The sequence below is a fragment of the Harpegnathos saltator genome, unplaced genomic scaffold, assembly GCF_003227715.2.
Source record: "Harpegnathos saltator strain DR-91 unplaced genomic scaffold, Hsal_v8.6 scaffold121, whole genome shotgun sequence".
Taxonomy (NCBI): domain Eukaryota; kingdom Metazoa; phylum Arthropoda; class Insecta; order Hymenoptera; family Formicidae; genus Harpegnathos; species Harpegnathos saltator.
In genome coordinates, this window is record NW_020229897.1 from 388,012 (window position 1) to 413,187 (window position 25,176).

The 25,176-nt window shown below is 45.1% G+C and overlaps 1 protein-coding gene across 13 annotated transcripts in view; it reads right to left on the reverse strand.

Annotated features, from left to right (window-relative positions):
• LOC105183960 (serine/threonine-protein kinase MARK2) overlaps positions 1 to 25,176 on the reverse strand; it is a 119,072-nt gene that overhangs the window by 12,114 nt on the left and 81,782 nt on the right. For 7 of the 13 annotated variants that reach the window (XR_003113995.1, XM_011142432.3, XM_011142425.3 and 4 more), the window contains exons 2-14: positions 21,397 to 22,465; positions 18,856 to 19,192; positions 9,609 to 9,824; positions 8,881 to 9,259; positions 8,577 to 8,797; positions 8,272 to 8,383; positions 7,309 to 7,421; positions 7,021 to 7,222; positions 6,366 to 6,563; positions 5,434 to 5,635; positions 3,921 to 4,082; positions 2,160 to 2,280; positions 1,932 to 2,020 (exon numbers count right to left, since the gene is read on the reverse strand). Coding sequence is in view for 12 of the 13 variants with exons in the window: in XM_011142432.3 (XP_011140734.1) it covers positions 1,932 to 2,020; positions 2,160 to 2,280; positions 3,921 to 4,082; positions 5,434 to 5,635; positions 6,366 to 6,563; positions 7,021 to 7,222; positions 7,309 to 7,421; positions 8,272 to 8,383; positions 8,577 to 8,797; positions 8,881 to 9,259; positions 9,609 to 9,824; positions 18,856 to 19,192; positions 21,397 to 22,112 (3,068 nt within the window). In the remaining variant the exon portion in view is untranslated. Of the gene's footprint in view, positions 1 to 1,931; positions 2,021 to 2,159; positions 2,281 to 3,920; positions 4,083 to 5,433; positions 5,636 to 6,365; positions 6,564 to 7,020; positions 7,223 to 7,308; positions 7,422 to 8,271; positions 8,384 to 8,576; positions 8,798 to 8,880; positions 9,260 to 9,608; positions 9,825 to 18,855; positions 19,193 to 21,396; positions 22,466 to 25,176 lie in introns of those variants that run through there. The other 6 variants (XM_025305785.1, XM_025305780.1, XM_025305771.1 and 3 more) reach the window with 4 other exon arrangements.

Consider the following 25,176-nt stretch of genomic DNA (forward strand, 5'->3'; position numbering starts at 1 on the left):
TGAGTACAGTGACCATATCATGAAAGTGAGAATAACAAAGCGGTTCTCCTCCACCCTCCCCTTCTCTCTTCTTTCTCTATTCAGATTCTACAATACTCTCGTTATTCTGCAGTCTTCCATCCTCAGTTTCAAGTACTTTTATGTACGTGTATACAGTATGGCGCTGTCGTTTTGCATTTGAATGTACGACATAATAATTAGGTCCCATATACGTGTGTGTATGTGTGTGTGTGTATGTGTATATATATATATATATATACATATATATACGTATACATATATATATATGTGTATATATATGTATATGTAAGTAATAAATCAAAGATATGCCTCGCTACAATCAAGTGAGAAAAAAGGGATGCACAATGAGTATGCGAGGTGGCTTGAGAATTTCAGCCGAGCAGTGTTTCATGCTACTTTTGTTACCATCACTTTGAATTGACTCGAGTGAATTTTCATTTTGAGCGCCAGTCTCTTACGACTGTCACTTGAGTGGATATTCTGCATCTCCGTGTTTATTTTTCTTTTCTTGTGATGAACGAATAGTCGATCGAGAAATTGTTCAGGAGGCGATTCTCGTTATATGAATATAGAATACGACTAACTCTCTGTGTAAGAACATTGACGAAGATAATTTCTAATATAGAATTCAGCTAAAGGGTACAATCTCTGTCAAGCAAATATTTATGGGACAAACAAACAATACAGACAGACGAACGCGATACGCTTTGAGGATGAAAAATATGGTATGTAAGTAAATAAAGCTACGGAACAAAATGCAGAAGCTACGTATCCTGTGTCTTTCACTGATAATGGTCGCTGCTGGCTCATCGGATTCGTAATTAATGTTATTACGCATATTACGTCCTTATCAATATGTATCTATGTATCAATATATAGAATTTCCAGAATTACATAGTCATTGTGCATCCTTAAAAAACAGAAACATCATTTTGCATGCAAACAATCGGTATAATTTACCAAACTAAGTCAGTATAATATATATATATATATATATGTATATATTTAAGTATATATAAAATTTTAACATACTTAAATTATTAAGATGCTAAAGCATGCACTGAGGGCCCACTGCAAAGCTACGATGTTTATATGCTAGCACTCTCAGTCTGTACTTGTAGGATCGGATAATGAGAGAGATAGCATGAAATTGTTAAAATATGCTTTCTACTGTTCGATATAATGAGAATAAGTCGATAAATGGATGTGCAGTTAAATAAAAAAAATAAAAAAAAAAATAAAAAAAAAGAATACGAAAAAATAAATTAAACGAGAAAACCGAAGAAAGAAAAGAATTTAACGATACATATGTGGTGCAAAACTCATGACTTTTATAGGCCTTTACGAATATGTGATTATTTCGTGGAGGTGCGATTAACTCAGGTAAGACGCATGCAATTATATATATTTTAAAAGAAAAAACTAGAAAAAAAAAGAAAAAAAATATTTTAATAACTCTCTCCGACGATCTCTAATGCACATACATTTCTCCTCCGAATTAATATCTCTCTGCTATTTATTGAAACAATTGTGCTCAACACACTGAAATTTTATGGGTTACATAGTTTGTTAATGCCAAATGGGAAATTATTCAACCACATGATACATTCCGGTTATATATCATTGCACAACAAGATAATTGGTTCGAATCACAAAAATATGTGACGGTATAGATACACGTTATGGCATGAAAAGGAAAAAAAAAAAGAAGGAAAATATTACTTGTGAACAGACGGTGATTCATATTACAAGTTCGTACATGTGTTAAATGATTAACATGCTGTCAAATATATATATATATATATATATATATATACATATATATATATACATATATATATATATATATATATATACATATATATACTGACGTATCACTAAAAATAAGTCTGATTTGTCATGGAACTTACCGTTTGGAGAACTTCGAAGATAATTTCGAGAAGAAGGACGGCCTCGCTAGAGGGCTAATTGCATTCGTGTCCTGCGTTTGCGTATGACCCTGGAAACAGGATGTTCATTTGAATTGGTCGCGAAGCGACGTAGCGAAGCATAGATGCGTGTCTTTCTTAGATTTCTTAGAGTGCCTCTTGCCACTTTTGTGCCTCTTCAGGTTACTCGGTAAGGTTAGACGGACTCACCTGAGTGTGATTTCGCTGTGCTCGGTTTTGGCCAGAATGGAACGTACTGCGACTCGGAACATTCCGTGGAAATGCTGGTGTAGTGGCTGTAGGCAGTCTATTGCTTGCGGATACACCCAAGCTAACAACAGATAACAATTTCTGCTTTGGTAAAGACTACACTCTGATGAGATTGTCTGTTTGTGTGTATATGTATGGATAATGTGAGATAAAATATGTATATAGATGTGTAATATAATACGTTATAGCGTTGTTTTGTACTGACAGCTTTACTTTCAAGTACTATGCGGCGAATCGTGAGGAACTGTTTGTCGAATGCGCTGGAGCGCATATACACTACGATGTTAACCGTTCGATTTGAGTGAAGCTGGCGTCAAGATGCAGAGAAAACGAATAGGTAGGTAGATAAGTTGTTTCAGTGCTATATGCACATTCCTGGAGGTATCGTTGCAAGTGTTTACTAACACGCAAACAATGTTTTGACAAAACGAAGCTTAGCGGTTAGAGCTAACGAAGCGAAATTGAGAAAGAGAAATAGAGAGACACAGATAGAGGTAAGGAGAATTAGTCTGTACTAATGAAAAGTACGTAACAGGGGTCACGATATGGACGAGTAATCTCTAACACTTGATGTAAAATGCGCATGCATTATTAACAGATTATTTTAAGAGTACAATTGTGTTTCTTTGTAATGTACGTTTTATTAATGCTATTACTATATGATAATATCAGGAGGGAGAGTTTTGTATGACCATGAATGTCGATATGAAAGTAACTCTGATATCAGAACTGCACGATACAACAAAGCTGATGAATAATCGAACTATGTATAAATTAAATTCGAAAGAATGAAGTCAGAGTGATGATATGATCCATTAAATAGATTCTACTAGTAAATTATTATTGATCTCTTACATTCTACTTACAAGATACGGTAACTTTTTAAAGATACCGGAAAATGTTAAGTGGAAGATGTGTGTTACATATATAGAAAGGATATACCAGACATCTATTCCCATGTGGAATCATTGATCAAGTTGGTATAAATGTATTGACATATTTCCCTTCAACAAAAGCACCGACATTACGACGATAGTACGATCCGGGTCGATGCGTCGCCATAATGTTCTATATGTTAAATCGGTGGAAAGTCAACTTGTTTTGCGTTTAATGGAAAATCCCTCAAAATTAGCAAAATGGAGCGTGAGTACGTCGGGACTCTATAATGAGTCGCAATGGAGCATATCATTTTGCAGTGCTGTAATTGAATCTGGATAATTTATTATACAAATAAAAAGGAATACCTGAAGCTGGTGCAATTTAGTAGAAATCTAGCAGAATTTGAATCATGCAAACAAGGGAAGAGAGAGAGAGAGAGAGAGAGAGAGAGAGAGAAATATAGAGAAAAAAAGAGAGAAAAGAAATAATGAAGAGAATGACCAGAAACTATCCTAGAGAAATTTGTGTCGACAATTCACAATATTTCCCACAGAGTAGCCGAAGAGAGACAATTGCACTGTCAAGAACTCGACAGATGACAGACAAGCTTCCTCTCGTCGCTCTGTTCAGACAGGCGCATGTTCGTGAAAGAGTATAGTCAATAACACCTAGTTACCCTAAGAGAGTTAGTGGCCTGAGAAAGAGATAACCAAAATGTAAAGAGAGAACAAATGTATCCGAAATATTTAAAATAGATAAAGGATGCAGGTTTCTTTCTTTTCTTTTTTTTTTCGGTTCTGTATAGGCATTGGGGGCCTGTACCTCTGCCTAAGGGGGTCAGCAGTGGCGAGTAAGGAGTTGTTGCGTGGTTGTGGGTCCAGTAGTGAATGGTCGCTGGGGGGTACGCCACTTGAGGAACGGTGACCTGCGCTGATGCTCGCAGACTTCGTGTGACCCCGTGTTGGTCTAGTGCCCTCGCCCAGGCTGTGCACAAAACTAATCAGCAAATTGCCGGGCCCTATCTTCCGCAAGTTTAATCCTACTTTTTTGGCATTTCTTTTTTTTTCTTTTAAGTAAACGAAGCGGAAATTTCTCGAGGCCGTAAAATAAAAGCTCTAACGGGATGTAAGATTCGCAGGGTTTTAAACGAACGTGATATCAATGATAGGCTTAATTCGTAGATGCCGAGATAAAGAATTTTATCGAAAATTTCCTTCCGTAGTTCACATATTGAGGGATCGTATTGCTATTTACTTTCACCCTGCATATTAAAAAAAGAAAATTTGAAGTTTGTATGTGAAAACGTGTACGTTATATGTGACTTCAGAGATACACATTTTGTAACAGAAACTCTCGTTTAAAGAGGGAGGTGTCATAAAAGGATATCACGAGGATGGAAAGAGAAGAATGAAAATGCTAACTGCAGCTAATATGACTTCGCGAAACACTTGAATGGTAAGATAAAAACAAAATATGATAATACTACAACGTATGGATGAAAAAAAAAAAAAAAAAATTAAATGTATGATAATGTTAATGAATGTGTCTAAAATACCTTCTCGACTAGATCTATAACTTCGAGGTAACAGAGTAATATATATGTGAATGTGACTGTTGTCTGATATCGTTTCAGCAAGCGTCTGTACACGTATAAAACGTTAAAATCAGACTGTCCGTTCGATACATCTGTCAAGCCATAAAGAAAGTGATTCGCAATGAACGATTGGCAGGCAGCAGCCAAAACATGCTAGAGCAATGCAACAAACAAATAAACTCCCCGGAGCTTTTAATGACAGACTTTGTTATTATTCACTCGATTACGAAACTATTTCTCGAGTCGGTTTAGTGTACTTAACACACACAAGTAATCAGTTGTCTACAGTTAGTGAAAGTAAAAGGTGTTAAGTTGACAGAAATCGAAGAAATGTCGTCAAACGAGATGCACTAATCTTATATTACGTATCGTTAACAACTGCGAATAATGAGATACTGGACCATTAATCAGAATCACGATTGCGAATTGAATAACAAGATAGAATAATTTCTTTGATACAATGATAAGGAACAATGAAACTGAACGCATACGTCCAATATCCCACGTGTCTCAAGTGTCTACTATCGAGAAGTGAAAATACACGGAATATATGTCTCAGAGAGGAATATAGACGAGATGGAATCTCGAATTATAACGCGTTGCGAACGTTTTCTGTTTCTTCCTCTACGTAACCTGCATTCCGTGGATTTGTATATTCACATTTGTATATTCGATCTTCATATTTCTCTCGTGAATAAAGATCGCGTATTTCGAGTAAGTAATAATTGGATACCACTATACCTGGGTACTTCGTTGGTTCTTTCAGTGGATGAAGATGACGTTTTCGCTTGATCATAGGAGATGGTACTACGTCGACCAACAGAACCAGGAGCAGGTGAGGTGAGAGGCCGACCACCACCTACCCCTGCGTTCATAGTGTTGCTCTTGCCTACCCTTGCTTTACCACCAGGACTTGTACCCACGCCTAGAATGAACATCGTCACTGCAAGCCTCATTAGATGTGGTTCAACACAAAACAAAGCAACATACTTTAAACTATAACAAATATTGGAAACGATTATTGAAAGGATTCTGAGTTGCCACGCATGCTATATTATACACGTTGAACACGTGTATAATATAACGTCTGACCTGTTTCTATACATTAAAAAAAAAAAAAAAAAAAAAAAAAAATAATCGAGAGCAAAACATAACATCAAATTGACTATCGTTGGTACATATAAACATATCACACAGATAAATAAACGACGCACGCCGTATTTTATACGGATACATAATATGCGGTAAAATTTCGGCAATACGACTGTGTTTTCATTCTTGCAGACATACATGAGAAACAGGCACGACGATTCGAGATTAAAACGTGTAAGATCAGAACTTCTGATAACAATCATGACTGTATCCACAGAAATGACTACAGACAAAAGAATGTGACGTAGGATAAGATAATGTAACATGGGATCCATGTCATTGTAAACACATTGAATAATAACGCAAAGTAAAGTAATAAATTATAACTTTAATCAATTCAGAGCTATTGGAATATAGACTGCTGCGCAACCTTATCCAAAGCAACTTCATCCAAAGTAGTGTCTTTGCTGAAGCGCCACGAAAACACATAGCACAACGAATATATAATCGATAAAATCCGTTGACAAAGAGATCCCTCAATTAGAAAAAATAGATTTGACTCAATAATAAAGTCAACTCACTAGTATCTAATTGCCCGGGACTGTTTTTCGGTGCGGAAGGTCGGCTGGCTGAGACACGAGCGCTATTCTCCTTAATTGTGGCCGCATCCACGGTGTTTTGCCGTTTAAAATTGCTACCGCCGCTTCCAGTTACAGCGCCGCCAGTTACCGCGGTCGCGTGATTGTGATTTGTTGCATTACCCGGACTGGGTGCGCCCCCTAATCAGGAAAGAAAATTATGTAACAAAACCCTTTTGTCTTTGCGACGTAGCGCATTCGGTCATGTCTACATACAATCCTGTAATAGACCCACATCAATATACACAATTCTGTTTTTTTTCTTGTTATCTTTATCACGTCGCTTCTATCAAGATACAAATACGTGACAAACGCAATGGGCACTACTATACACGTCACTAACTATTCACATAGTTATTCATATAGTTACACGGTCTCTCTCCCTTCGTTAAGTAATAATTAATACAGAAATTGTCGCGCACAAGCATTTCATGAATTCTCGACCATGCGGTGAGAGGAACACAAGTGCATGTTTGTCTGTCTTACCCGGATTTGGCAAATGTCCTCTTATCCATGCTTGTCGTTTGACAGTTTAAAGATTTAAAGTGCCGTACTGCATTAAGAGTTACGGTTTGGAACACGATATATGAACACTTACGAAGAGTCTCACCACCAGACGATGCCCGTCTACTGGGTTTTGGATTGCTAGCAGAAATACTTCTGTGAACACCTCTATGCGATGGACTTTGTACCGCACCGCCTGTCCCTCCACTGCTACCTCCTCCACCACCCGAGCCGACTTGAGGCGGAATGTTACGCAGCGACAGCGAGCTACCCGACCGTGACCCATCGCTTTCGGGCTGTCAAGTAAATCAAAAGATGTAAAAGAGACGAACGATTTGCGATTGTGCGATGATCTGAACGTGGTGCAATAGCGCACACTTACGTCTGTCGTTTTCCTGCCTAGGAGTAAATACGTGGCGAATACATCGTCATACTTGGCTTGTCCTAGGGAGTCTTCTATTTCGCTCCGAGTGTATCCTAGACTGGCTAGGGCCTCTGAAACGGAAATACGTGACGGCATAGTCGCATCTACTGGGCTGATCTTTTCGTTTCACACTTATAAGCGTTGAAATTAATTAGGAATAATGCGGAACCAAAGTCAAACAGCTTCGCTACGTATCGCCATAACAGATACTTTGCACGGTACTTTGCAACACACACTGATCATTCTTAAGAGCTATTCGAACTTATCGTCTTTATGACGTACGTCCGCGCGTTCGGCACTTGTTAGATGTAAGTCGGTTTTAATATGGTTTAAAATATTAGCACTGGTTAATGGCTTCATTCTTCCATCCGAGATATCCTCATGCAATAATTCAAAGCGGATCACAGATACGTAGGTGTAAATATATCAGACCAAATTAAGAATTTGGCAATCGAGAAACAAGCTATTCGGTGCTTTCACGCTGTGCGTAAAATGTGCACATTACAAGTCTCTTACTTGAATACAATTTAGTAAAACATCGTCTCTTCGATCGTCATCGTATCGCAAAGACTCTGTGTACTCGCTTCCTGATAGAAAGCTATCGCGTACAATTATTACTAAATAATATTAAGTAAGATCGTCTGATATATTTCGATAGTATTAATAGTGATTAAATACGTTGCACACATTTCCTTCAACTATCAAAGACATCCCGTCATGAATATCCTTTATAGAGAAGATTAGTATCGAGATCTTTGTTATTAAAATGTAATTGTGAAATTATATGTACGTATGTACTGTGAAGCCAGATTGAAATAGACTTTTGTCATTGTGGTTACGTACATTGTGGTACAGAACGTTCATGACAGATGTCATATTATTAAACGTAAAAACGGTAAGTAGTAAGTGTTATGTACATACTGGCAGACTCACCTATCCTCTTGTGATCTCTATAATCAGGTTCAGGTTCTAAGTACGGCTTTAATTCGTCATCCTCATATCCCATATTCATCCATTTGTCTTTCATTATGTTCTGCGGCAATAAATTTCGTTAAGCTGCTGTTTGAACACAGCTGTAGGACGCGATTAACAGGTATCGCTTGTTCCATGTATATAAATAAAGAGGCCGATCGGCAAGTTTTATCGTACAAGATGATAAAATTCAACACAATTCAAAAGAGCTCGGAAGAGTGAACCATAAATATCAAAACGCGACCGCCACGTACCTCTAGTGAGGCTCTCTTTGTCGGGTTGAGCACCAAGAATTTCTTGAGAAGATTTTCACAGTCGGTGGACATATAAAACGGGATCCTATATTTTCCTCTTAATACTCTTTCCCTCAATTCCCTCAACGTCGAACCATCGAAAGGCAGTGAGCCGGATACCAAGGTGTAGAGGATTACACCCAACGACCATACATCCACTTCAGGACCGTCATACTTCTTTCCTGCGCGCATGAAAGTCAATCGTGATCGCAGAGATTCAAGATTCGTTCGCGGGAGGTTCGTGATTATCTCGCGAGTAACACACCTTGAAAGAGTTCCGGCGCCGCGTAAGGTGGCGAGCCGCAGAAGGTGTCTAACTTGTTGCCAGGCGTGAATTCATTGCTAAAACCAAAATCTGCAATCTTGATATTCATTTCGCTGTCGAGCAACAAGTTCTCCGCTTTTAAGTCCCTGTGGATGATCTTCTTTTGATGGCAGTATTGCACAGCAGAAACGATCTGCCTGAACTTCGCCCTCGCCTCCTTCTCCTTCATTCGTCCATGCAAGACCAGGTAGTCGAAGACCTCCCCACCGCTGGCGTACTCCATTACCAGGTACAGTGTCTTTTCAGTCTCGATTACTTGGAACAATTTGACTATGTTCGGATGGTCGAGCATCTTCATTATCCTGACTTCACGGAACAGCTGTAATCAATCGGACGCGTCAGTACATGTGCATCATGTGTGTAAAACATACGCGAGCATCTAATTGACGAAGTTCTACCGTTCAATCATTACTGTGCAATACTTGTGAGTCAAGCGCGATGACCAATCCTTTCTTATGAACAAACTAGCGCGTGAGGTATGAGTCAAATTTTGTCCTTGTAATTAAGACTTGTAATACGGTGCGCGCACCAGGTGTGTTAATATCTTGATAAATTCCGGACGCGATGAGCAATAATTAAATTACATCTTTCACTTTGGTTATCTCGTCAGAAAAGTTCCCCGCTAAGAGGAGAAGAATAACGAAGATACATATATGTGCGGACATTACCTTTTGAAGGCTACCAGGATTCAGTTGAGTCTTATCGATGATCTTGATGGCTACCTCCTTTCCCGTGGGCACATGTTTAGCAAGCTTCACCTTGGCAAAGTTCCCTTTGCCGATGGTCTTCAGTAATTTGTACTTGCCGATGTGAGGCTCCTCGGAGGTCCGGCTCCTCGACGAGAGCCGACTCCCGCTACTCGACACCCCTACGCCATCCCCCGTCTGCAAACAAGCAAGATGTCACGTTAGCTCTCTCTTCCCTTGAAGTACTAGGCAAATATATTCCGCGAGAGATGTCACTCGCTACGACACATCGCAGGACGCGCAGCGACTTCTATCCTTGATGACTTTTTTATCTTCTTATCGCAACGCGCAGGCCGCGACTACGCACGTGAACAATTAAAACTGAGAGAATCAATATTTATCATCATCAAGTGTACAATTCTGGAACGTAGAGGGAAGAATAGGGCGGAGGATGGAATATTTCTTCGAGATTTGAATCGAGATTTCTCTCCGTGGACGTTACAAGCCGAAAATTCGCACGCGTGATGTCACGCGTTGCGTAATCCGCAGCCGATAATCCTCGCGATTCGGCCGCCGTAACTTTCGCGCGGATGATTCTCAAAACGCATCTCTCACGCATCACGCATGCCGACTTATTTCGAGAAACGGGAGAGCGCGCCGTAAATAGCCAACTATTTCAGAAACTTAGGTCGCGTCTCTCCCGCGAGCACGGCATTTAAAGTTGCGGAATGGGGCGAGAGAGAAATACGGGGCAAATGCTCGTTAAAGCGGCGTGCATTCCTCGGGAATGCGCATACGACGGAATCGCGGATCTCTCCTCTCTTTCGTCCCTCTCCACCGCCCCTCTCGCGTACCCAGTACATCGCGTTTATTTACGCGTTTACGCGTATACATACCGAACGTGGCCGCACTTGACACTCCCATGGACGGCCATTGTCAATGGAATTAATTAAAGCTCGTTAAAGCGTACCAGATACAGATTGTTCTCAACGGAACGCGCCGGACTCTCTCGCATTAGTCACAAGGACAACAGCTGCGGCATCGAGCGAGCGATATTCTCCTCATTGCCGTTTCTAATGAAGATGGAAAAATCGATGCGACGGGCCGTCTATCCGTCAAGTAGAGATGTGCGAACTATTCGAATTCGATTCGATTCGAATCCGAATAATCCGAACAGGAATCAAGTACATTATCGTTTGCGTGCATCAGCTAGAAAACGGGCCATCTAGGCCTGTATGCTTGAACCCTTAACTTGTAATTAACTTAACTTATAATTAATAACTTAATTATAAATTTAATTATTTTAATTATTTAAATATATATTTTACTTTAAGATGATATTACAATATCGATATTCCCTATTAAAATCTTCCATCATTATTTGCATGTTTAATAGTCATGTTAAGATTTTTTGTTAAACGATTCGATTCGAATTCGAATTTAAGAAATGAGATTCGATTCGACATAAAAATTTTTGACTCGCACATCTCTACCATCAAGCTTGGGCTACTTGGCCTCACGATAAAACGCGGAAACGCGCACAGGTGGTGCTCCGATTGTCTAAAGAAGTGCTGGGACTCTTGTCATTATTTAAATTATTATCTAAATATTTCGTCTCATGCTTGAGATAGTTAGAATTTGTCGTCATCGTGTTTCCTCAAAGAGGATTCTCGTCCGAAGATCTTCGAAAACCAAGATCGAGATTACACGCGGACTTTTTCGTCGGTGGGTTTACAACGCAACGTCGATTTCTCGGCTCGTCTTTATCTCGATTGTATCAGTAACAATGAAAAAGCGATCGAGCTAAGGAGAGTTTCCCAGGGATTAAGCTCGCTGGGTCGTGCATTACCCGCAGAAGGCCACGCGCGACCATCTTGCGCGAGTTAGCGGCCGCAACCTTGGAGGCCGCCAGTTTGATGGTTCTCTCTTCGTCTGTCGGCCACAGCAAAACGATCGATGACGAATGACCGACGACGATGACGGGATTCCAGCGGCAGATCGCCTCTCCTCGTGCTGTCCAAATCTGACTGTACAGCGGATCGATCAATCGATTCGATCGCTGATAACGGGGGAAGCACGAGGTCGCGTGGGTGAGCTCGCAACACGGCGAGGTGTAGATCTTGCTGATCGCTCGATCGCCACCTGGTCGTCTCGAACCACGATCTCGTCGTTCGATCTTCGTGTCGCACCGTTGCTCGACTCTCCGCTTTCGGCAATGACCGCGACAATGCTCGTCCCTATCCGACGTTTCCGCGAACGAAGGACTTCACTTTCGGCTCGTCGGTGATACCGACGGCCGGGCATGTTTCCTCCCGAGCAGCTGTCGAGTAATTCTTCGTGGTCGATTATTTTGAAGGGTAGACCGATGAATCAACGTGCGGGGCGTCTCGCCGCGCTGGGTCATTTTACAGGGACATGTACGCGATGTCTGCTGCTGAAGACCGCGATTATCCACGCTTCGACGACGAGCCGAACGTCAAGAAGAACACTTGGACTCCTGTCGGAAGAACGAACGAACGAACGAACGAACGAACGTAAACTCCGTATAGATCTATCGCGTCGAGGTTATCTCGTGCCGGAGTTCGTGTTCAAGCGATCCTCTTCGGCTGGGCACTCATCTCGCTCGACGATACGAATCTTCCTTCAGTTTAACTACTAATTGTGGATTCCGTAGAAAATATGGGGTGTAATTTTGCAAACACGCACCGTTGGCCCGATATATCTCATTAGGCAATCTTTGTACTAGCATTGACGATCGAACCGCGGGTCGATCTCTCTGAGACGACGTTGATAGCCGAACTCCTCTTCGTCCTTGGGATTCGTCATGTTCAAGCACCTGGTCCGCCCCTGTCGAGTTCGCCCGAGCAAGTGCAATCGGAAGAACACGTCACTCTGGGAAGCCGTCTAAGCATCTGGCGTGAGTCCTGACGACGTGCAGGTGCGCACAGATCGTCCGTGACATTCGTCGGCGGATTTCCGACTTCTTCTCGGCGATGGGCAAGGACGACACTCCGTTGACACTCGGTCGAAGGCGTGCCACACATGTACGTGATGATCCTCCGAGTGGCCGCGATTACCGATCGCCGGCTCTGGGACAATGGTAGCTGAGGAGGACCATCTCACCGTCCAGCCAACATCGATCCACCGATAGTTCCGTTGACAACTCATCGAGGCACGTCAATTAACGACCACGCGTTACCGAGAGCCACACTCGCCATAGACGCTTTATCAAGGGTGGATCGAATCACACAGGTCACTCTGCAAGTGGAAATCACTCGGATAGCCCGGAGTATATATATCACAACAGCGGGTAGCCCGCGACGACGATGTCCTCCTCGAGGTTTACTTCTGTCTAGAGTCCTCGGAGGCGTTTCTACCAAGGGTAGGAGCAATGTCGCCATTCGCGACGGACCTTTCTCGTTCGCGTGTCATACCGCGTCGTCGTCGAACAACGCCTCTTCCTCGTCGTCCTCCGCCAGGACTGACAGCAATAAGGATCGAGGGCAACGGACGATGACGGCGATGAGGTCGATCGGTCGGTCGGGGCGGTTGCTCTGGTCGTCGTCGACGTCGACGACGACCGTGCGCGACTGCCTTCCCCCTTTCCGCCTGGGGACGAGTCGCCTGAGACGAGGAGAGAGAGAGAGAGAGAGAGAGAGAGCCACAGTCGTGGGATGCGAGGGCAGAATCAATACACGGCGCCGCCGCCACCGTACCCCCCCCCGGTGGAAACGTGGAAGCGAACCACCCTTGAATGCCTGGCCTCGTCGTCCACCCCGCGCCGCCATCCTCTTTTCTCGTCGTCGTCGATCCGCGGCACGCATGCGTCACGGAAAGTGGGAACACACGGGCACACACGCGGCGGAAACACCCACGCACACACACATATACACACAGCTCGCTTCAACCCTTCCTCCCCCGGCGAGAGGCCGACTGTGTGTGTGTGTGTGTGTGTGTGTGTGTGTGTGGTGTATGTGTGTCGCGAGCGACCGAGATAACAGAGAGAACGCGGGCTGGTCAGCTGATCGGACAGGATGTTGCGGAACGGCACGATCGATGAACGCGCTTCCGAGGGAAATGATGTTTTTTTTTTTTACTATTTTACCGGCTATGCAGAAGAGGAAGTTTGTCGCTGATCGATATTTGCCCACGGGTCTCACGTGGGCGCGCTTTATCGATGGCCGACCCCGAGCGATCGCGATGTGCCATTTCGGACAGGTACGTGTTTTCCCTACGATCGACGGCGGCGACGAGAGAGAGCTCTTGCTTCGTCAGCTGATTGAATCATCAATTGCCGACGGACGCGAAAATCATTGTCACGTTATACTGCGGCAAAACTGACGAGCACGTTGGATATTATCACTTCCCGTTTTCCAACATGATAGAACGACGTCGGGGTCGGTTTGGGGAAGGATAATTTGTCGCGCGAGCGTGTTCCTCCACTTCCCGTTCTTCTCTCCATGGAAGAAGTTGTTAGCTCCGCGCTGTCGATGTCGATGCGACACGTTCTTGCGCGCGTCATCCGCGGGACATGAAGAGAGTCGAGCGCATGCTCGATTCGTCTTTTGTAGCGTTTCGGACAGGTAGGCGTTTTTCCTACGATCGACGGCGGTGACGAGAGAGAGAGCTCTTGCTTCGTCAGCTGATCGAATCAATTGCCGACGAGCGCGAAAATCATTGTCACACGTTATACTGACAAGCACGTTGGGGGCATCACCGAGAGCGCGATCAATCGCGAGCTTCGCGAGTGAGAATCGCACTTTCGTTTAGCTGTGTGAAAATAATCAAGATGTAAAAAACTATGTAAGAGCGCTAACGGTGATCTCCAGCTATAAATATACACCTGTGTATACCGTCAGGTGGGAATAATTAGAAAACAGGTCCGTGGAGTATCTCAGCCGCGACATTATGTTCTAATAATATCTTTGTGCAAGATATTAAGAGTGCGATTTGTCTCGTGCGACGAGAAAAAAAGGAAGAAAAAAATCGGCAGATCAGCATCGACTCTGATCGTGACGTTTGCGACGTAGGGGGGGGGGGTTGGAGGGACTGCTCATAAGATACCGCGGTGCCGAGGCTCGCTGTCCTTTTCTTCGTTCGAGAGAGCGCTGATTTCTTTTCCTGTCGGTCACTTAAGACGGGATTCTCAAGAGCGCTGGAGAACTTTTCTGATGTGGGCTACAGAAGAGCACGCCCGATCAGCTGATCAATCAGCCGAGAAAGCGACGACAAGAACAAGAAGAGAAGAAAGAGCAAGAGAGGGAGGAGAAGAAGGGGGAGAAGGAGTTGCGTGGACGTACACTCTACGTGAAAAGGAGATAAGAATAGATCCAATTTGACGCACAACTTCTCCGCGGAAAAAGAGATTGCGTGCACGTGAGCGAGGAAATAAATTGCGGAGAGGCATTCGGATGCAGCGCTGAATAAAAGGCGCTGCCTCCCCTCCGCCCTCCGATTATCCACCCACGTTGGTCTTATTCTTATACATAACTTCGTTTGATTATGTATATTTATTCATTATACCGGGTGCTCCGTCCCGATCAACAACTTCCACAAGTTATTTATGCATCTGCTTCTTACAAGTCGAACGGATGAATGTGCTTTACGTTCGCAAATAGAATCCGCCATCAGCAGTTTCTCGCTTCGTCGTCACGAATAGGAACTGTTAGCGCGATTGTCAACATTGTCGCGACGGCGGCGACACTTTAATTTTGACAAAAAAAAAAATAAATAAATAAAAGGCAAAACCTGTTCGTTTTCCATGTCATTTTGAGTCTCGATATTTTTGGCGTGCATTAATTTGTTATCGTCCGGTATCGGGAGTATAATTGCTCTTTAATCGATTTCACGATCTGCGCGTTATAATTGGGGAATATCCGCTTTAAAGCGATTCCAGATGATGATCGCCCCGCGAGATGTTTTTACAGACGAAACTGCTGATGCCGGATACGCCGCGGGGATTATGATTTATGCATCTCCATAAAACAGCGGCGGGAGCGAGAGAATGGAAAGTAGCGGAACACACGAGCCGAAACAAAGCTGGCTCTTCCGCCTCCTCGCGGGGTGCATGTGAAATTTGTTTCACGGCGCGACGGCTGTCGTCGTGCTTCTTCGCAAGGCTTCACACGGGCGTAATATAAAGTCATGGATACATCGCTGGCTTATCGGTTCTGTATAGTGCGCGATATTAAAAGATTGCATCTGCCGATGCCTTTTCTATCGTCGCGTATAAAAGAACGTCATCGCGGAGAAGTGAAGTCTCTCTCTCTCTCTCTCTCTCGTGGTATTTCATTCAATCTTCAATCTTTCGCATCAATCACGACGAACAAAAATATGCATCCGCCTCGTGCGTTCGACACATCAATACAAAAAAAAAAAAAAAAAACCTGATCGAAAATAATCCCTTGAAAAGTGGGAGGAACAATTCGCACCTTTTGGGCGACGAGTGCAAGCACTTGCTCGCGACTTGCTCGCGAGGCTTTTATGCCTGATAACCTACGGAAGATCGATATGTCGTGATCGTTAATAAATAATCGAGTAAATTATTCATACGTATAGCGTCGAGGCGGAGGGTCGCGACGAACTTCCCGGGACACCTGAAGTTCCGCGACGGGGATTAATCGGCTCCGACGCGAATGTTTGGCGATACGTGCGAGAGCGGCGCGCGGTCGACGGCGGGAAGCCATCCGGATTATTTCAGGCCGAACGGATGAGCCGCAGACTGCACCGACGAGTCATACATGACGTAAGCGTGGAGGTGCATTTATGCCTTGCCATTCGTTGCACTCGGCTCGTTAGGCTCGAGGGTGCCGCCGGGGCGCGATCGTAAAACGAACCGCGCACGATCGTTTCAGACGCACTCGCGCATTATCTCCGTGTGGGTCTTCGTCTTTGTCATCCACACATGTCATATATTCGAATATCGTAATGACGCCGTAACGATGTCGCGACGATCGTCGCGCTAATGACCGAAACGTTCAACGTTTTACGTTAACGTCGATGAGGCGCCTCCCCGGAGCCGTTCATCAGCGAATATTAAGTATGCCTTTCGAATTGTCAAGCTGAAAGAATCAAGCTGAGAGATCGTACGTAACACGCTCTCGCGCACACTGCAAATGCCGAGTGCATTGTTTTGACCAGAGGTGTAATTTCTCTTCGAAGTCTTCGTATTCGAAGCTTCGATACAAAATATTCGACGATCGAAGTTTCGAAGCTGCGAATCTTCGAAGTTTCAGTCCTCGAGCTTCGAAATTTCGGGAATTCGAAGGTGTTCGGGAATCGGAACCGTGAGCTGACATTTCGTTATCCATGGAATGTAAAATATATACAGGGTACCTGTAAAGTCCGACACTATCTCTGGATCTCGGAAACAGTTTTAAATATGGAAAAATATTTCAGACAAAAGTTGTAGGATATTGAGGGGGACACATGATAAAAATGTGGACTTGACCTTGAGTGACTTTATCAAGGCCAGGTCAATGTGATCGATGTTTTCTTAAATGGAACTTCCTATTTTTTATTGCATATTCTTGTACCCCTTGTCGAGACGTTTTCAAAGCACTACCTATTTTTGTTTTTTGCGCAAGCCGTTCCCAAGATATGAAGCTTCAAAGTTGACAACATACCGCCGGCATTACCCAAGGTGTACCGCGTGGAGGTTTTACCGCATGGTCGGATTTACGCCTCTTGGGTGTGTGTGTGTATGTGTGTGTGTGTGTGTGTCTGTGTGCGTGTGTGTGTCATAGTAGAGATAAGGACTCCACGGTTCGTCACTCCCGTAGTATTTTTTGATTCATTTTGAGCATCTTCTGCAATAACGGCAAGAAAATAACTAATGTAAGGGGAAGGAGAAGAAGAATGGTGGAGAGAGACAGTAAGAGAGAGAGAGAGAGAGAGAGAGAGAGAGAGAGAGAGAGAGAGAGAGAGAGAGGGGGGGGAGGAGAATTTTGACTGAAGAAACACATATACACAAAATTGGTCCTTAAGACCACACGCACACACGCACATAGTGGAGAGGGTTTGAAGTAAAAAAATACTACGGGAGTGACGAATCGTGGGATCCTTATCTCTACTATGACACACACACACACACACAAAAGGCATTAATCCGACCGTGCAATTTTCACGCGGTACACTTTGGATAATGCAAATGCCGGCGGTATGTCAACTTTGAAGCTTCATATTTTGGGAATGGCTTGCGCAAAAAACAAAAATAGATAGTGTTTTGAAAGCGTCTCGACAAGGGCTACAAGAATATACAATAAAAAATAGGAGGTTCCGTTTAAGAAAACATCGATCACATTGACCCGGCCTTGATAAAGTCACTCAAGGTCAAGTCCATATTTTTATCATGTTATCCCCCTCGATATCCTACAACTTTTGTCTGAAACATTTTCCCATATTTAAAGCCGTCTCCAAGACACAGGGGTGGGGTTGGACTTTACAGATACTCTGTATGACTGAAATGGCCTAGCATGCAGCGCGTGCATGCAAAAACAAAGAGCGCAGGCTCGAAAACAACCGCCCCGCATCCTTCGAAGCTTCGAGGAGTGATATCTTCGAAGACTAGTCTCCGAAGCTTCGGCATAAAATACTTCCAAGTTTCAAGGTTGACTTCGAAGCTTCGGAACTTCGAAGCTGCCGAAGAGTAACAGCCTTAGACTTTTGACACGCGTAAGCGCGTAATTGGCTCGAGTTTTCTTCGCACTCGTTTTCTCGACTCGTTTGAACATCAATTAATGTGTTCAAACCGCGTGTTAAATGACGCGGTTTGAGACAATCGGGAACGTGCAGGGAAAGCTTCAGCCAATTGCGCGCCAAAGTGCCACGTGTTAAAACAACACGACGCTCGGAGATGCGATGTGGTGTGGGGCAAAGCGAAATTTCAGGTCGGAAAGGCATACTCGACGTTCGCTCGTGTCTTCAGGAACAGAGCTGCGTGTGTGTAATTTGAATGATCGTATATCCTGATCGCTATGCAGTCGAGGTGACGACGGCCTCTCTCTCTCTCTCTCTCTCTCTCTCTCTCTCTCTCTCTCTCTCTCTCTCTCTCTCTCTCTCTCTCTCTCTCTCCGGCTCTCCTCAATTCGTACGGTAAGGAGAAAAGCGTATCGACGACGATCAGCCCGATAACGGTCTCTGATTATCGCTTCCCTGATAACGTTGCAACGATTGTACGATCTGTTATGATATATCTCTGTACGTGTGTGTTTGTTATATGCGTATGTACCTCCTTATCACTCGGAATACCCTTCTGCATGATGTCCGACAACGGCCTGAACGGAATGGTCGCCGAGTTGTTCTGCTGTTGCTGCAGCTGCAGCTGTTGCTGTTGCTGTTGCTGCTGCAACTGATGGTGACGCTGGTGATCCTTCTTGGCGACGATCGGCCGGACGAACGTGCGAGCCTGTTGCATCCTGGATTGACCCTTGAGGGGCATCTCCGCCTCTTGTCCTCGGCGCGTGTCCGAGGCGGTCCTGGACAACTTCACGGTGGGCTTCTTCGGCGTGATGCCGGCGTTCCCGGTGGAATTCCGCGTCGCGTCCCCACGGTGCAGCAGCGAGGCCCTTCGTTTCATTACGACATTCGTCATGACAATTCTTTGTCGCGTCGCGCTCGGTGTTCGCGGGCTTTCGGATGGAGGGGGAGGGGGGGGGGGAGGGGGGAGAGGTGTCGTGTGTTGTGTATTATCAATGAGCGGATGAGTGTACGTGTATCCGTTTGGCGATTCGAGTGTTTTGTCGGGCGATATCGTGTCGGGCGATAACGTGCGTCGCTCTCATTCGAGTGGATCGCGACTTTCGTGTCGACGAGGAGAGAACGTCCGGGGAAGCGCGATCGAGCGCCAACGGGGGGCTCGGCGGCGAAAATGTGACCGCGCTCGTCGATCCGTGCTTTTCCCTCAGTGTTGCATATGCATCCCGGTGTGTTTGCTGAAGACTGACACTGAGATTCCGCGACATTTCGCGACGGCTATGAGATCTCGTTGTTATAATTCACGTCCGTGGATGTAATCGGTGCGAAGCCGCTTGTAATACTCGCTCGCTCGTAACCCCTCGGAGGCTCTATTGATATCCGGATATTTCTCCTCGCGGATGATTGTTCGCGAAAGAAAGAGACACTCGCCGACGTGTTGTTCGGCGGTACACCCGGTGCACCTATTCCAATGGAACATCTGTCGCGCGACACGCTCCGTTCCCCCCCCCGATCTTTGCCGGTTGGGTGTGTAATGAATGGCGGCGACGAGCCGACGGGAAATCACGGGGAATGAAGCGGCCGTTGCGACATTGCGTAAACTAAATGCCAATTGTATCGAAGAAAGGGACACGCGTGGGCGTAACGAACAGTCAATTGTGTGAATCGAGTGTCGCTGACCGGCGGCGGTACGACAAGGTGGTAGATTAGGTGGAAGCTTAGACGGTTATTTCCTCAATTGTCACTATCGTTGCTCTGGAAATGTCATGAAGAATCAAGTCCTGTGTGTGTGTATGTATGTGTGTGTGTGTGTGCGCGCGCGCGCACGCGTATATGGACATGACACGTTCTCACGCGCATCGACGGATTGAAACGCCGCGCGATTGCGACCGCCCTCGATCGACGATTAAGGAGACTGGAGGGTCAGATTACTGAAAAATCGTGCTTGTTTTTGATAATATTTCGTGACAAACTGAATAAATGTGCAAGAATGAAAATTTTACATATATTTATATAACATGTGAAGAGTAGGAAAATTTTGTTTATTGACAAATACTCATATAAATATACGTCCGCTTAAATTTTAAAAGCGTTTTTCTCGAAATTTTATTGTTCAATCATTTTTACAATGATTTCTCCGGAACTGAGCTTCGTATCGATTTGAAATTTTAAAGCAATAATATTTGTTAATCTGCCTCTCGGATGAACCATGGACAATTACGTCCAAATATTTCATTTCGAGATATTAATTTTTTTATTGTAAAAGAACTGAAAAATTTGGATCTTTTCCTAATAATAGCTGCCATTTTGTTCGATTCTTTTTGTAGTGACTCATCGGATAATGATAAGCCTCCTAAGATTTCTAGCTAAAATTCGCTTTGATCGGACCAGCCGAGATATTACTGCAAAAACTTGGAAAAAGAAAAGGAAAGTATATTTCAGCTATCTATCTATATATATATATATATATTATATATATATATATATATATATATATCGTATATTTATACGAGTATTTGTTAATAAACAAAATTTGTCTACTCTTCATATGTTGTATAACTATACCTAAAATTTTCATTCTTGCAATTCAAAATATTATAAAAAACACGCACGATTTTTCAGCAATCTGACTCTCCCAGTCCCCTTAACGAAGATTGAAGACGTTCGCGTGGGCGACCGCCGATCATGTGTATTAAATTCCGAGGCGCAGTCAATCTCACGGAGAGAGAATCTCCATGGAGAGGCGAGTGAAATCACCGGCGAGACTGCAGGACTCGTTTGCAGGACTTTCGTCTCTGCCACCGTAGCTCCGTCCTCGCAGAATTTGCCAGCTGACCGGAGCGATAGTCTCGAATGTGATCACGGCTCGAAGAATGGTGCTCCCGAAACGCGTGATTTCGCGACACTCGCGATCCCGAAGAGACGGTTCCGAAGTAGACACACAAGTAGACATAGGCTGACGTGTCCTACGCGAAAGGAGGTGTCAACGAGCGCGCGCGCGCGTGTGTTTGTATATGCGCGCGTCTCGAGTGCGTGTGGATGATTGACTGATGGAGGAGACAGAATGCGTTTTTACCCGTCGGCCTCGTCGTCCGTCACGTTCCGCAGCAGGTCTTCGTGTTCCCTGTATCTCAGCTGTACTTCCGGCCCGAAATCGGAGCTGTTCTCCAACTGACGCGTCCTACCGGCGATCGTGCCCAGCTCGATGGCCATGACTTGCTGTTCCAGCCGCTGCAGCATGTCGGTGCTCTCGACGATTGAGCTCGACGTCCGCTGCTTCAGGATTAAATCAAGACTGAGCGGCGCGTTCAAGTCCGCCGTGGCGGGCGGTTCTTCCTGCGGCTGCTGACCGAGCGGAAGTCCGACCGGTTGGACGATCTTCGAGTGGTTGAAGGCCCTCAGCTTCTTCTCCAGGCCGGCGTCCGCGGCGCTCTTCTCGTGGAATCGCCGCCCGGAAACGGGACTATTATTGTACAACGAGCCCGCGATCATCTCCTTCGGCCTGATGGGACTCAGGGAAGCGCCCGGTCGTTTCTCGACCACCTGCAGACCCTTATCGTCCTCCACCAGCTCCCACTGCTTCAGGCTCTCCAAGGGCGTGTGCGGCGCCGACAATCTCTTCGGAGTACCCGGGCTCTTCCTCTCCACCGCCGTGTCGTGGAGATTCACCGCGATCTGGCACGCTCTCTCGGCGGTGGTCGACGACAGCAGGAGCTTTCGTCCACCAGGTTGCGGCCGAATCATGCTCCTGCTGGCCTGCGATCGCACAAACGGACTCTCTTGATCGTCCATGATCGCGGTGTCCTCGTGGAATAGTGAAAGCCACTCTCTGTCTCACTCTCTCTCTCTCTCTCTCTCTCTCTCTCTCTCTCTCTCCCTCTCTCTCTCTTTCTCTCTCTCCCTTTCTGTCGGTCTGTCTTCTGTTCTCTCCGCTCTCTTTCTCTCAGTGTGGCCACGAAGACGACGAGAACGACGGCGGCAGTCGTTACTTTCCAGCTTCTCTTCGGTCGCGTCGCGCGACGATCGTTTCTAGATAACGAACTGTGCGCCGATAAGTCCTCAACATCGATTCAGCGGCCCGATCGGTCGGCGAGGACGACGACGACGACGACGACGATGATTCTGCTCGGAGGATTTAGTAGTTTCTGTCAGGAAGAAGACGCGTGCGTTTTAAAAGAAACACGTGGCACACGAGTCGTCGAGCGTCGTCGGACACGTGGATCACACAGAAACAACCCAGAACCGGACGAGAACGAGCGTCGAGCCGGTTCCCTGCGTTCCCCGCGTACCTACACACACACACACACACACATACACACACATACTTCTCCGTCGAGGCGAAACACAATCTCACACACGTATATCGATAAAAGCAGCAAGCGGCACACGCGTACAGGCTTTTCCGTTTCTTGCTTTTTTCGGGGCTGAAGAGACGTGGGGAAGCGAAGCTGGGTCAGACGACGACGACGACGCTGATGGCGCTGCCGATGCGTTTCGCAATCGTGACGACGTAGGCAATAAAAGCGATAGACACGCAGGGAGTCGTCGCAATCGCGCGGATTACCGCGCGTCCGCGCGTGAAGTAGACGACGGCCGGACAAAGCTCGGAGAGAATAAACGTATAAACATGGTTCCCGTGCGTGTGACTCAGATGTCTATTACATAATGACGAGCCCAACCAGAGGCGAATGAAGTCGCGTCAAGTCGAGCGCGGTACTCGAAAAAGTTTCGCACGGCGTTAAGAGCGCGGAAAGTACAGATATTAAGGAGAGCTATATCTGATAATCTGATACGTGAAGAGCGATGGCCTTCCAGATGATGAGGCGAGCAAGCGTGAGAGAGAGAGAGAGAGAGAGAGAGAGAGAGAGTCATCGTTGTTTTCAGATTAAACACGATACAAAAAACTTTTGTTTCGCGTATTGTACATTCGTTTTATCCACCACGCACACGGATCTTCTTTCTTTTTCTCGCCCATGCCTCGAGCATGCCGGAGCATGTAAATGCGATTTAATATCGATTTATCGAGTCGCGCGAGATATCCCCGCGAGAAATTCACGAGAGAGGAGGGAGAGGGAGAGGGAGAAAAGAGAGTATTTCACGTCGCGAAATACGACCCACTATGTGTGTTTATCGAAGGAGACGATCGAGGGGCACACAGAGATATCGAGTAAAGAGCTGTATACGTATCACACCACGCGCGCTGATTTAAGACAGCGATAAGGACACGCGTATTTCTGAGAACATCCGCGCGCGAGAGTTCCACCTTGATAGGCGGCTCAACTCGGCTCAACGGCGCGATGCAAAATATGCCATCAGTGGTTCGACGTTCGCAGACTCGCGAGGAGGTTCGCGACGACGGAGGTTCCGTGCGACGATTTGTGAATAGACGAAAAGCGGACGTGTGACGAGAATCCACTGCCGCCGCCGCTTTTTATTCTGAACGTCGAGGAAAATCTGATCCGCGCGGACGCGCCCGAGCGGATATAAACGGCCGAGTAGCCGGCGTGAATTTTTACACTCAAAACAGACGGTCTGTCCGTTCGTTGATGAAACAGCCGAGAGCGGAAATTTGCTCCGAGATCGAATCGAGACGACGTCCAGAAGGGTTAAACCGTCTCTCCTCCGAGTGGGTCTGTCTCTCCGCGACGTCGATGGGAGGGTCGGGGGGAAACATTCGCCAATGGGAAATTGAACCGGCCATTTCGGGTGTACCCTCGGCGGAAAAGCCGGCGATTTCGAGGACTCGGTCAGACAGCTTAACTAACGGCCGACAACGGCGATAAGTCGTTACGGTAATAATGTTATCCACGGCGTTAACCCATTTAATGCCGGCTGGGACAGAAATTTCGCGTTGATTTCAATGTTATGAATTTTTATGAAAATTTTAATCCAAAGTACATTACTAGGGGTTTTCGAGGTCGCTCTTTCCGAATCCGCTACGAGAATCATAACAGAATGAATGTTTATATTGATTTGTAACGGTCTTTTCCAAAAAAAAATGCGATTTTTCCTCGTCAATTTTTTTTTTAAATCATGGATTTCATCTTGATAAAAATGTTGAATATTACTGAAAAGTACTCCAATCGTGTCCTCGAGACTTGTACTTAAAATATATGTGGTTCCGAAATTTTTTGCAATTTAATAATTTTAATTTGGCAACCATATGCATGTACGTATCGCCATAGATATATATCGCCGGATCCTTGGGAACTCGGTTGAATAACTCGTTACGAGTGCATTTTTACGAAAAATTATCCAAAATAAAAGTTGTCCTGTTGATCGAGTTCTTTCACGTGGTAGGTCCCAAATATGGGCCTAACGGGGCCCGGCCCAACGTGGACTTTTTGATGCAAAACGTATATTTTTTATTACAGATTTGAAAAGTACAGAAAATTTTACGTCCAGATATGTATTTTTTAAATTACAAATCTCGAGGACACGATTGGAATACTTTTCAGTGATATTCAACACTTTTATCAAGATGAAATCCATGATTAAAGAAAAAAAAATTGACGAGAAAAAATCGTTACAAGTCAATACAAACACTCGTTTTTTATGATTCTCGCAGCGGATTCGGAAAGAACGACCTCGAGAAAACCTCTGGTAATGTACTTTGGGTTAAAATTTTCGAGCATTTTCATAAAAAATACATAACATTGAAATCAACGCGAAATTTCTGTCCCAGCCGGCATTAATGGCTGAATGATGATGTTTCGCGGCAGCGAACGAAGGAACGAACGAGCGGTCGTCGCGAACTCGAAGCGATCGAATGGAGCCTGATCGTGTGTCGAAGCTGCAGTTACACGACGATAACGAGTTTGATTCTCTCTGTCAGACCGAGCGATACGATATACAC